Source organism: Elgaria multicarinata, chromosome 14, assembly GCF_023053635.1.
Source record: "Elgaria multicarinata webbii isolate HBS135686 ecotype San Diego chromosome 14, rElgMul1.1.pri, whole genome shotgun sequence".
Classification (NCBI taxonomy): Eukaryota; Metazoa; Chordata; class Lepidosauria; order Squamata; family Anguidae; genus Elgaria; species Elgaria multicarinata.
In genome coordinates, this window is record NC_086184.1 from 12,628,901 (window position 1) to 12,642,948 (window position 14,048).

The 14,048-nt window shown below is 39.9% G+C and overlaps 2 protein-coding genes across 2 annotated transcripts in view; both read left to right on the forward strand.

Moving 5' to 3' along the window:
* Positions 1–2,240, forward strand: part of NETO2 (neuropilin and tolloid like 2) — a 32,328-nt gene extending 30,088 nt beyond the window's left edge. The window contains exon 9 of the mRNA XM_063141158.1: positions 1,507–2,240. Coding sequence (XP_062997228.1) covers positions 1,507–2,087 — 581 coding nt within the window. The 3' untranslated portion in view covers positions 2,088–2,240. The remainder of the gene's footprint in view (positions 1–1,506) is intronic.
* The window catches only part of DNAJA2 (DnaJ heat shock protein family (Hsp40) member A2), a 99,446-nt gene that overhangs the window by 50,287 nt on the left and 35,111 nt on the right, over positions 1–14,048 (forward strand). The window lies entirely within an intron of this gene.

Consider the following 14,048-nt stretch of genomic DNA (forward strand, 5'->3'; position numbering starts at 1 on the left):
ATATCCTTATTAAAAGATATCAGTCACATGTCTGTTTCAAAAGAGGTCTGTAAGTTTAGGAGTTACTTATAGTGATTCTCTATACGTGGGCCTAATCTTAGGTAAATGTATGTATTGTACTTTTTCTAATATCTCTTCAGAACATTCCTTTCCATCTACGTTTTGTATATTACCACTTCAAATGAGAGGTCAGACTAACAAATTCTGTCAGTATATCTGTTTACCTTTACTAGCCATGATTTGACTAAAGATTAAATAGAATGGAGTGTGTATCAATGAGTGTTTAAAAATAGAAAATGTTTTAAACTCTGAAACACTTGAGTTTTTTGATAAAACGTCCTCTAACAAATAATGTGTTATCTGGATACTTTGTGCCTGGCTGTGTTCCCTTTTGAAATCCAGCTGAAATGTTTCCATTGGTGCCATGAAACTAGAGAATGCCTTTCATAAAAGTTCCAAGACAGCTCTTCAATAAAACCGACATACTGATTTTCTAGTGGGAAAAAGTTTGTTTGTTTATTTATTTATTACATTTTTATACCGCTCAATAGCTGAAGCTCTCTGGGCAGTTCACAAAAATTAAAAACCATGAAGAGCATAAAAACAACCAACAAATTTAAAACACACATATGAAATACAATATAAAAAGCACAACCAGAATAAAACCACACAGCAAAAATTAATATAGGTTAAAATATGAGATTAAATATGAGATTAAAGTTACACCACAGCTGGCTAATTATGTTGCTCCTAGAGTGAGTTTGTCTGCTCTTTGGAAAGATCATAGTTGATCAGTTTTTGGAGAATCTTTTGAAACTTCCAAACTAATGCCCTGATTGAACCAAGTATAGTTTCCGTAGCTACATATTACTCATCTTCTTCTTGTCTCCAGTGAATAAACTCTTGTTGCATTTGTGCAATCTGCGGATGCTTACAAAGTAGCAGAATGTTGTTGTAAGATATACAAGGTCAAATTTCATTTAATTACGCAGAGAAATCCCCTGCTAAGGGAATTTATTATTTGGACTGTTGGGGGTTTTATCCTGTGGATTTTAGACTCCTTTAAAAACAAGTGTGTACTTCAGGCCCGCAGGCCAAATGCAACATTCACAGGGTCTCAGTCTGGCCGTTCAGGTTTCCCCAGAGGGCCACACACCCTTTCCCCTGACTGCAGATCTTGGCGGTTTTCCAGCTTTTGCACAGTTTCCCCCCATTTTGAAAGGCTAAAATGATTCTCCTAATGCTTAGTGACTGGCAATAAGAGCGTTAAAATAAAATATGCTGGTCTTTTTGGTATTATGAGTCTGTCCCTTATTATGAGCCTTTCCCCACCCATCATTGGAATGAAGCCCCCAAGAGCTTCTTTAGAATTAAATTTGATCCTTGGGCTAAAAGAGGTTCCCCATCTCTGCTTTAAAATGTTTCGGACATTGCTTAAATTAAACCCAACAGTGTACTTTATTGGTCAGACTTAAAATGGCTTACTCCTTCTTTGTCCCTTTATAGAAAAGAAGAAAACAGGATTATTTGAACAGATCACCAAAACTCATGGAACAATAATCGGGATTACTTCAGGGATTGTTCTGGTTCTTCTCATCATTTCAATCCTGGTGCAGGTCAAGCAGCCTCGTAAGAAGGTGATGGCTTGCAAGACTACATTCAATAAGACCGGCTTCCAGGAGGTTTTTGATCCTCCTCATTATGAGCTCTTCTCATTGAGAGACAAAGAGATTTCTGCCGATTTGGCCGACCTATCTGAAGAACTCGAAAACTACCAGAAAATGAGGCGCTCTTCGACAGCTTCAAGGTGCATTCACGATCATCACTGTGGCTCCCAAGCCGCAACTGTAAAGCAAAGCAGGACCAACCTCAGTTCAATGGAACTTCCTTTTCGCAATGATTTTGCACAGCCTCAGCCAATGAAGACCTTTAATAGCACCTTCAAAAAAAGTAGCTATACTTTCAAACAGGCTCATGAGTGCCCAGAGCAGGTGATCGAAGACAGGGTGATGGAAGAGATTCCTTGTGAAATCTATGTAAGGGGTCGCGAGGATGCTGCTCAGGGCTCATTATCAATCGACTTTTAATCCCTTTTTAAAGGTGAAATGGGTATGTGTAAATATTGTATAGACAATTTAGGTGTGTGTACAAAAATGTAACATATGAAATTTGATGGAGACATAAGTATTCATACCTTTTTTTAAAGCTTGTTTAATTATTATTTTCTCCTGAAGGAAAGCTCTTCAACCCCCCCCCCCCCTTGAACTGCCCATCTGGTTGAAAACCAAAACGATAGGTTTTGCATGGGGCTTCAACTACTTGACATATTTTTTAAAATATATAGAACAGTCTGGTCACTGACTGCATATACACTCTTCCGTACTTCATTTTGTTTTCCTTCAGGTACCTGGTCTTTGAGTCAGAAGCTTAGTTCATTAAGTGGGTACAACACCATATATTTTAACATGGAACATATTTATCATATTTGTTAAATTGTAGCTAGAGTTACTGTGGTAAGTGCCAATTAAGACTCAAATGAGTTACATTACATCCATCTGGTTCATCTTGACTGATTTTTATATTGCTGCCTTTTCAATTACTGTCTCCTTATAGCCCAGTCCTAGGGCTTTCTATGGCAGCAAATAGGTGGTATATTCGCTGCTTGTGCTGGTGATATTGGGCCAGTGTTGTAAGGGCATTATACTAGCACAAATATTCAGGATCTCCATTTTTTGTGAGGGGAAAGAAGCGAAATGGTTTGCTTGCCTTTTTAAAAACTTTTTATTTCATTTGGGAAATTGCATTTGCCAGACAAACTCCATGGGTAATGTCAGCATTAACATGCTGAATCTGCTTTGTTCCTCTAGCTGTGTTACTCCATACCATGAATTGACAGCACATTATGCTAAGCACAGGTAAAATGTCACCTCAACACTTGTTTTGTAGTTATCAAAAATGTGTTTGAATGTTTAGATCATGACTTGTATTTTCTTCTTGCAGCAATACATCAGGGATTTTTTAAACCGCTGGTAGGCGATTTCTGCCATATTTTACATGGTGCAAAACATTATTGTTGCAGGTACTTAACTGTGAGAAAATACTGGTCCATGTCTTTCAAAAGAGTTGCTGCATTATTGGTGGTTGTCCTACAGCAGTCTTAACATCCCTCCCTCCAGAATCACTGTTGGAATTGATACCTTATGCTTTCCCCTGGTAATATAGGTTGTTGAGAAGTGCAATTTTCCCTGTGTTGCAAGAATTCAAATTGCTATGGATGGCAGAGCAGAGCTGAGCCCAGGGCCAACCTTTTTTTTAATGATGTGTATTACATGAATGTTATTAAATTCATTACAGATTATGTGGAATGCCTGTTTACAACCTAGTTTGTATCACAAATGTTTGATATACCTTTATAAGGCTTTCCTGGTATTTTTTTTTTCTTGCTTGGTTATTGGTACCTTTTTCACTTCTTGTTAAAAGGGGCACTCGCTGTCTAGGTGATACACCCTATGATGTTTCTGGAATCAGATCTGCATCTGTAGCAGCAGCATGGCAGAGTAGAAAAGGCCTGGGAATTGTAGATTTTCCAATGCTGCAGGGTCAGGGAAGTATGAATATAATCTTGGGACAAAAAGTGTTAACATGAAACTGGTTATTATTCATCAGCTTTCTCCAACAAAAGGCTGCTAGTTAACCCAAGTTGTCAAACCCCAGATGATATTCTGTAGAAATTGTAACAACAACAACAACAACATTATTATTATTATTATTATTATTATTATTATTATTATTATTATTATTATTATTATATCAGTTCTCTCTGCTTGTTGCCTCCCAGGAGTTCAGAAACTGGGTCCTCTACTTTATTGTCTGTCCACTAGAAAGCAGATCCTTTGCAGAAACACTTGACCAGGGGTTGGTCTAAGAAACACCTCACAGTTCTCTAGAGCTAGTCTTTCTTCTGCCTTTGAGGAAGGTTGTTGGTTGTAGTGTTTGTAGCTCAGACTGAAGAAAGAAGATTTACTTCACATTTTGTAATATTTTCTTAATTCTACAGGTGTGGCCTCCATATATTTATAATCAGACAACTTATAAACAGAACCCTCCAACTTTTCTTAGGCTTTGAAATAACTTGATGGTGTGTGACATGTGCAGAACGCCCCTCAAGCCCCTGTGCAGCAAGCTGATTATCAATGTGCATGTTAACACCTATGAACTGCAGTGTTGCTACTTGTGAAGAACACCTGGCTTCTTTACCATTTTTAGCCTTTCTTAAATTCACGGGTTTCTTAAGCTTTGTTTGTTTACATGTCTGTTTTTCACTGAATGTGACCTTACAACTCTGAGCCAATGGGCAATACCCTGTATTAAGAAATGTACATAAAAGAAACTTACAAATTATTTGTGGCATTAATTGCAGACTGCTGTGTAACTGGTAGAGGGTTGCATTTCAAATACTTGTGTTTTAAAACTGCAGGGAAATCCTTGATTTAAAACAACAACAACAAGCTGCATTAAGCAAAGCACAAACATCAGTTTTTCTAGAAAAAGCTTACTGCGTTTTTCCAAGAAAGATCATAGAATAGTAAAGTTGGAAGGGGCCCGTAAGGCCATCGAGTCCAACCCCCTGCTCAATGCAGGAATCTGCATTAAAGCATCCCTGACAGATGGCTGTCCAGCTGAATCTTGAATGCCTCTAGTATGGAGCCCACAACCTCCCTAGGTCATTGGTTCCATTGTCGTACTGATGTCCAGCCGGAATCTGGCTTCCTGTAACTTAAGCCCATTATTCTGTGCCCTGAGTGACAAAACACTTCTATTTTGTTTTGTAGATAAAATATAGTCACACTAATCATGTAGAATAATATGGTACCAAAAACAGCATTGTTCAATAATTGCCCAGCAAAGCTTTTCATCAAGGATTGCACATAAATAGGGGTAGCAGCCTCAGCTTTAGAAGTGCAGATTGCATTGTCCATATTCTCAAAGTCACTTCAACTTTCCTGGGTACAAGATAAAAAGTAGAAATGTTTCTACTACTTGAGACACTAACTAGGAGATCCATAACAATCTCCCAACATCTTTTTCTTCACTTAATTCATATGCCCTCCCACCACATACATAATTGAATTGTGGTATACCTTCCTCCTCTTCTACAGATAACAGCAGCTGGTGGTGGGAACTTAAATCAAGAAAACAGTGTTGGAAAGGGGCCAACAATAAAACCCCTGAGTGCCATGTCCCAGATCAGATATCCACACATACACATTTTCCACAGGATAAGTTAACATGTCTGAATGCAGTGTGTTTTCCCCAGAATGGCTTGCTAACCATACAGTGTGGTTTATTTTATTTTTTTGAACAAGCCACCTTGAGGACCCATGTCTTGTTGTTGGGCTGTTCAGGGTAGTTAAGAAGCTTCACTGCATGGTTAACAAACCACTCTGGCTATGTTGAGATGACATAACAAGCCACCCTGCAGAAAATGTGCTGTGTTCAGATGACCCAATAACCCATGGTTTAACAACAACCCACACTGGGGAGGTTAGCGTGTTGTGTGAAAGGAGATATGTTCATGGCTTTCCCATGTTGTATTTACATTGGCTGTCTTAAACTTATTGCCATTTCTACATTGTAAATCTCATTTCTTTAGCCCAATGTGGGAAAGCTCTCTACAAAGCATCCTACCTATTTAGTTTGTGGCTTAAATCACAAATTTATATTTTGTTCTTAGTCTTTCCTTGCTACTTTTGTAGTTTGTCTCTGCCCACAGCTAGGATTCAGCTGCCTTACAAAGAAGAATTGTTTATTCCCCACTTCATTAGAGCAAGTTGAAGGTTTCCATCAAACTACAAGTCCAAAAAAGAAAATCAGCAGGTCGATTAAGAATAATGCAATTCAGCTTAATTGACTTGGTTCAGATGGGTAGTAAAGCGAAATTTGCAAGATAGAAAAGGTAAACGAGTAGAAATGATTAGTATGAAGTGTTAGCGTTAGGAATTTTTAACAATCTTTAGGTACTCAAAACATTTTTGTGCAGAGACGCTTTAACATCTTTGGGGATAATGAAAGCAAATGTTGAATCATCCCAGTCCACGAGAAGGTATTCTGTATATCATTGTAAAAGGACTACGTTTGGTTTGCCTGCAACATTTCCTTTTTCTCCTTATTTCCCAGTGCACGTTGAGGGACCTGTGGCCCTCCAGATGTTTTTGAACTCCAACTCCCATAAGCCCCAGTCAGCATAGCCAATGGTTGGGGTGATGGGAGTTGCAAGCCAACCATATGGAGGGCCACAATTTCCACATTGCTGCCCTAGTGCATCTGTTATACAAACCAAATTGATGAGGGCTGAAAAGGCAAAGAAATGCCTTTTCTACAAAAATCATGTCAGCTAAATCCAAAATCTACAAAAATCATGTCAGCTAAATCCATTTTCCATCTGCTTTATGTATAAATTCAACTATTTTTAGCATTTAGCTTAGCTAGTTAATCTGGAATTTAGATGATAACTGCTCAATCAAGGAAGCTTGTGAAAATTCTCTTACGACCCTGTATTTGTAGAAAGTGAAGACCTGAGAATCGTAGATGCTTTTTTCATGAAATGTGTGGCATTTTCAGGAGGGAAGTATGTACATGTAATGTTTGGAAATCTCATGGGAAGAAGGATGCTTTCTCAAACTGCATTGTTGATGAGCACTGCAGAGAACATGTTGACATGTATGCACAGAATGGGGGAGGGAGGAGAGTAGCCACCTTTCTGAACTACACCCCACTTTTAGTCCTTGAGGCCTTTTGCATTGCCATCTGGTGGTATGGGTTGTCATCTCAGTCCTTCATCCAGCCTGAAAACAACTAGCATAACTATGTAAGAGTTCTCAGCTTGCACCCCTTCTCAATTTGTTTGCATGCTTCTATTGTGAAATGAAACTCATTCACCCAGCATTCAGTTCATAAGTGCTATTCTATATAAGTTTGAGAAGGATCGCCTTTGGCTGTCATAGGCCATTTCACACATTCTATACTTACTGCTCTTGCACAATATGGCATTTGCAAAGAAAATCATGAGATGCACTCTACCCTTACTGTAGAAGTTATTGTATTAAGAAAACCTGATGCATTTTGAGTGATTTAAGTTCTTCCACAAGGCTGCTCTCAGGAAAACCATTGTTCTTTCTCTCTATTTGCTTGCTGTCTTTTTCCACACTCTTGAAAATCATTTGCTCTTCAATTGTGCATCTTCACTAACTACCATCTGATTCGGATTTTTTTCCGCTAGGCTAATTAAGATATTGCTAAACTTGCACCATGGGGTGGAAGGGGGGTCAGTCTGAAGTGAGTTTCAGTGGAGTGGGAAATGCTAATTACTGCTTTCTGTAACTTGCTATGCACATTGCTGAAAATATTCTGTGCATAATATAGCAAAAATGTTTCATTTTAAAACATGTATATAATGTGCTGCTCTCTAATCATACTCATTGGAAGGAGAAATGAGTGGCAGTCAATTACTACATCAGTTTTAATGCTGTGTAAATTTTGAATAACCACCTTATTCATGAATCATGTAGCACAGCCTTTCTCAACCTGGGGCGCTCCAGATGTGTTGGACTACAACTCCCAGAATGCCCCAGCCAGCTGGCTGGGGCATTCTGGGAGATGCAGTCCAAGACATCTGGAGTGCCCCAGGTTGAGAAAGGCTGATGTAGCATCATGCTTATGGCTGAACCCACCTGAAACTGCAGGCAGGATGTCCAGCCTCAACCAAAACCTGAAAGCAACGCGATTTGGAGCTTGTGTCATTTTAGAGGGGAGAGAATAGCTGTTGATTATGGGCTCATCTACACCAAGCAGGATATTCCACTATGAAAGTGATATGAAAGCAGCATATAAAAGGCAGGAGCCACACTAGTGCTTTATAGTGGTATTGAAGTGCACTGACAAGTGTTGGTGCCCATTGACACATGCCATATACCGCTTTCATACCACTTTCATAGTGTTATATCCTTCTTGGTGCAGAAGTGTCATGGGCCCCAACAGTTGTCAGTGCATTTCAGTACCACTATAAAGCAGGAGTTTAGATCCTGCAGTGCACTTCAATACCACTATAACGCAGAAGTGTGGCTCCTGAAAGTACCACTTTCATACCACTTCCATAGTGGAATATCCTGCTTGGTGTAGATGAGCCCTAAAACTACAATAGCAACCAGAAACAATCCTTTCTCATGTGGCCATATCATAAAACATTTTAATGATGCCAATTTAGATACATTAACATCTGCAGATTTGCTTATGCAAAAACTTCCACAAACATAGAATCATAGAATAGCAGAGTTGGAAGGGGCCTACAAGGCCATCTAGTCCAACCCCCTGCTTAATGCAGGAAGCCACCCTAAAGCATCCCTGACAGATGGTTGTCCAGCTGCCTCTTGAAGGCCTCTAGTGTTAACAAGCCAATTGTTGCTAGCTAATGTAGGATTCAGATATATATTAGCAATTGACAGATTTGTTATTCACTAGTGATTAACCAACACAGCACTTGATTTGCAATCTCATTGGTACTAAATGGTTTAAACCATAGCTAGTTTGTAGATAATTACTCAAGAATGAAGAAAACAAAATCATTAGATTTTGTGCAGTGCAGTCTTTTACATGTTTACTCAAAATGCCTTACCGTGCTTAATGAGACTTTCTCCCTGTTACATGTATGTAGGATTCCAGAGGCTTACCTGAGAGTAAGTCCCATTAAACTCAATGAAAACCACTTCTAAGTAGATTAGTAGGGCTGGGCTGTTAGTCTCCTAAGCTTCTCTTTTATCTTTATAATGGATGAGGCTATATTACCTAATTGTATGTAGGGCTATTTTTAATGATGCTGTAGAATTTGACAGGCTATGTACTTTTGCCGCTGCTGCAAAGAAGCCTAATGGAGTACAGAAACAGAATAGAGCAGAGGGATGCGACTCTTCATATATAATGCAGAAATCAAAACCTTCCCAGGATATTTTTAGCTATTTCCTTTTACTTCTGACTGGAAACACACTTTGGAAGGATCTAAAGAGAATAGAGGTCATTTAAGAAAAGGCTCTGTGGGACACTGAAGTTAGTAGCTCAGCTTCTGCTGAAAACAGCTATATTTAAACATCCCATATCAAGGAGAAATCACGTTTCCTTACCGTCGCTTCTCTGCCCCCATGTTTGTCCCTCATTACTTCCTCTTCTGCCCAGAGGGAAAAGAGGAAGAAAACAAAGGCCACATGGCCCTTTCAGGGGCCATTTTAATTGCACCACTTTTCCTACATGCAGCAGGAGATCGCAGCACATTCCATTTTTAAAAGGAAGACATTAAAAGAAGTCTGTTTTGTGACGGAAAAAGGAGCGGGAGGCAGAAGTCGTCTAAGTGATGTGTGCACATCTGTAAGTGGGCAGTACCGAGCATGCGATAAAACGCTCGCCTGATGAACCTCTAGAAGGCTATGTACTTCTCCTAGTGTTAGCTGAGATGATGGCCACTCCCATCAACTTAGCCAGCACAGCCAATGGTGAGGGATGATTGGAGTTGTAGGCCAAGACATTTGGAGGGCCACAAGTTACCCACCCTTGTGCTAAAGAACCAAAGTGAGCTGCTACAGATGTAATGCCAAGCAATGGGTTGGTGCTGAGGATTCCTGTGTGCTCCTTTCTCCCCACTTCCAGCTGTTCCACATCTCCCAGCCTGTCTGGGTTGAATAATAAGTTAATGTATTACTATACCTTGATTAACTTTGGGTAGGACAGACTAACAGCTTCAGGATGTTAATCTGGCTATCAGCCTACCATCCCAGCCTTAATATATGCCATGGAAATAGACAATAGGAGCTCTTCTGAGAAACAGCTCTCAACCTATTTCACCAGATATCGATGATAGAGATAGGTTCAGGGAAATCTCCCAATAGATCAATGAGAAGGCTATCAATGGCTACTAGTCCTGATGGCTAAGTGCAACCCCCAGTATCAGAGGCAGTAAGCCTGTATACTCTAGTTGTTGGGAAACACAGGTGGGAGCATGCTGTTGCACTGTGTCCTGCTTGTGGGTCCCTGGTTGGCCACTGCGTGAACAGTGCTGGGCTAGATGGACCCTCAGTCTGATCCAGCATGGCTCTTATATTTTTTGCTCACCAAACTTATTTGGCTTGCCTAAGGGTGCAGCGGGCAAAAAAAAACTGGCCATATTTTTGTACCACCAAAATCCTCTACCACTTCCACAGCCACTCTGAAATTAATCTATCCACCCCATGAAAAGGGCTCTGAATACATAGTATATTCTACATTGTGGCAGAGAGACTGTTCTAAAATCAACTTATGTCTCAAAAACCAGTGATAACTAGGCATCACAGGATCATAACCTTTAATAACTTTCATTTTAGGTGGTCTTGGGAATAGGGGGTATGTAAATGAGCTGAGATGTCAAGTAATTCTAGGCCTCTTCCCAGCTGAGTGATCCCACTAGTCTAAGTGTTTTCTTTCTCTTTAGAAAAAAATTGGATAAAACATACCAGTTCATTATGAGGGAAAGAACTCATCAAGCTTATTAGCAAAATTAGCTGCTAGGATGAAAGCTTCCAAGGAAAGATTCATATCATTAGCACTGTTCTGGCTGAGTACTTGACAAGTGTCTTTTTTTAAAAAAAGTACATCCTCTCTTTGGACATCTTAATACTTATTTTGACACTTTTCATGTATTTAATTTATTTTACTTTAAAACACCTTCAGGTTTTTCAGCATGTCTATTTAATCCATTAACTAGTTAAGAGTATGCTTAGAGAGTTAATCAGCTGGAGAGGGAAATATTTGATTCCATGACTGCCCTACTGCAAAATGGAAGAGTTACCACCAGGCAAATAAAGTTATCCTCACAGTTTGTCTGCTGAGACACTACTACATGTATGCAGGATATAAATAAAACGTCCTCTTTTTTAGAAAGTTGATTTAGCAAGAAGCTCAGCCTATTAATTTTGGAGCTGTCGTGGCAGTAGTAATGCTGGGTTAGCTACCCAAGCACCAATAAAAAGTCTCATCTTTGAGGTACAGCCAATTGTTCTGTTTCCATTTAAGTGAGCAAAAGTCTCCATCAAATGTGCTCTGACAGATCCAATAACGGGAAAGAAACTTCCCACTTTTCTTAATCAAGACATGGCTCCATTACCATTAGAGATGCTAATCTAGAGGGCTTTGAAGATAATTACTAACTACAGTGCAGGCCAGCTGATTGCTGCATTACCAAAACCATAATCTCTATTCTCACTGAAATGTACCCAAGAGTTAGTAACTGAGTACCAAAAGTGATTGGATGGGTCACCCTGATACAAAAAGGGGTCCCCCCCCACAAAAGGGCTGTTTTATACATCATGCTAGACTGTGAGAAACATTAAAACTACATCCATTGACGCTCTTCCGTTTGTGCAAAAGCTTGTTCAACTTGTAGAGGCATAAGAATTATCGAGTTGTAGCACTGCGTGAATGTTTCACAAAGCCTTGTACAACTGCTTGTTGTGCTAGCCACTGTTTCCCTTCTACATCACAGTTCTTTGAATCCAAGCATTGCTTCCTTAGATTGTCAATGAAAAGAGGTTTGGAAATAACATTTCACTCATGTATTTTGTCTTTAATTTCTATGGGTTGTATCCAAGGTTAGTCCTACTAAAATTGACCCATTGAAATTAATGGGACTTAAGTTGTTTAGTTAATTTTGTTTACAAAAATTTGTATACCGCTCCATATCTAAAACAGATTCTAGAACGGTGAATGTAAGAAGTAAAACAGTCAAAAATAAAAAAGATTGAAACACTATATTAAAAAATCCTTACTTTTTAAAAACAGAATGCCCATAAAAACCATGGCTGTCACCTCCCGGAATAGAGGCGTTTTCAGGAAGTGTTGGTGCTTGCCTGGAGTTTCCCCCCCAAAAAAGGGGAGGGGCACCACGCTGAAGCTTCTTCTTCTGGTGGACGCCAGTCAGGCCATAGCGCCATGCGGAACCACCAGGAGAAGTCCTTCTGATGACTCCAGTGAATGGGTAGGTTGGAAAGGGAGAAGGTACTCTCTCAGGTATCCTAGTCCCAAGTTGTTTAGGGCTTTGTACATTAGTACCCAAACCTCAGACCTGGCCCTGTAGCAATTAGGCAACCAGTGCAGTTCCCTCAGCAAAGGAATTGCATGCAGAAAAAGGACAGCAGTTAGGCTAGCATTGGATATCACCCTCTGTGTTTAACTGTGTGGCAGTTGTATCCATGCTTCTCTATAGCTCCAGTTCTATTTTTCAATGGAATCTAGAGTAAGCCCCTGGGGAGGGGCTGAAGCTCGGTCACAGAGTGGTGGTGCGGTGTGACCACTGCTGTAGCATCCATAATGGATCTCCCCTTCTCAGCTCTTATCGGGGTCCTTTTAATACATAACGAGGTATTTGAGGGTCAAGGATTGTTCCTAACACAACTCTTCTTGACTTCAAGAGGCCCCGATCACTTTATCAAAAGTTGGGAAACAGCTGAGCCGCATAGAATAGAGTGTTCTTGCCAGCCCATGTTCTAAGATTGCCAGATCAATTGAGCCCATCCTGTATGTCATTTTGAAGGGCACCATGCTGAAGTCGGTGAGTGCATTGATTACCGAACTGACATTACTAAGGAGGGACGTACTCATTGATTTCCTCAAGGAAGACCTCTACGTGGCATTGAACTCTTAAGTGTGGATGAAGTTGAATGTCTTCTTTTTCTGCACAAAGCACTCTTGCAGACTTAACAGGCTATTTTTGTGAGGGGAGGGGGGTAGCAGCTACCAGAAATAGTTGTATAAGCAATACACCTATTTGAATGCTATCCTTCTCTATATATATATGGATGTATTTTACAGTGCAATCCAATGAACGTCTACACAGAAGTCCTATTCATACTCCCTATGTGTCATACTCCCTAGTAAGTGAGTATAGGATTGCATCTTAAGGCAGCATTCTTATACTCACTTATTTGGGAGTATGTCACATTGTACAGCAAACCTATGCATTGGATTACAATGTAAAATACACTGTATGTTTAGACAGAAAAAAAGTCCTATAACTTCTAGCATTCTCCAGCCAGCACTGGTATTCAATATGTGTGTGTGTGTTTGCGTGCTTTCTTTTAGAGGCTTGTACTGTGTTATATTTAGGGGCTCCAAAATATGAGTGTCAGATATTAATAATGTTAAATAATAGCTAAGAGCCTCGTGTGGCGCAGAGCGGTAAAGCAGCAGTTTCTGCAGCTGAAACTCTCCCCATGATCTGAGTTCGATCCCAGCGGAAGCTGGTTTCAGGCAGCCGGCTCGGGTCGACTCAGCCTTCCATCCTCCCAAGGTCGGTAAAATGAGTACCCACTTAACTGGGGGAAAGGTAATAACGGCTGGGGAAGGCAACGGCAAACCACCCCGCTATAAGGCCTGCCAAGAAAACGTCAGCAAAAGCTGGCGTCCCTCCAAGAGTCAATAATGACTCAGTGCTTGCACGAGAGGTTCCTTTCCTTTCCTTTCCTAAATAATAGCTACCTTGAATACCTAGTACAAAAAGACCAAACATAAATGTCTCACACACATGCTACTAGAGCAGCTGTGCAAAAAAGAACAGCCCAACAGTGTAATCTTTCTCTTGTTTCTTTTTCTTTTTGCTGGTATAGTACTTTTGCTGGGTGATTTATATATCAATGCAGGTAGCAAAGGTTAACCAGCTCTCCCCTAAAACTCCTGCTCTGATCAAAATGAGGAGGAGGAGGAGAGAACTCCACATAGATCTCTGCTGTCATATCTGTATTGGCTATGAAACCAAAGGATTTTTGTTTTACTCTGTAGAGCACCATGTACGTTGATGGTGCTATATAAATAAATAAAATAATAATAATAATAATAATAATAATAATAATAATAATAATAATAATAATATTAATAATAATAATACAGACATAGAAAAGAGGGCATCCATTTGGGGCAGGGCAGATGGAACACATCCTTTTAATAAGACAGTAATATAATATGACACTAGCATTTCT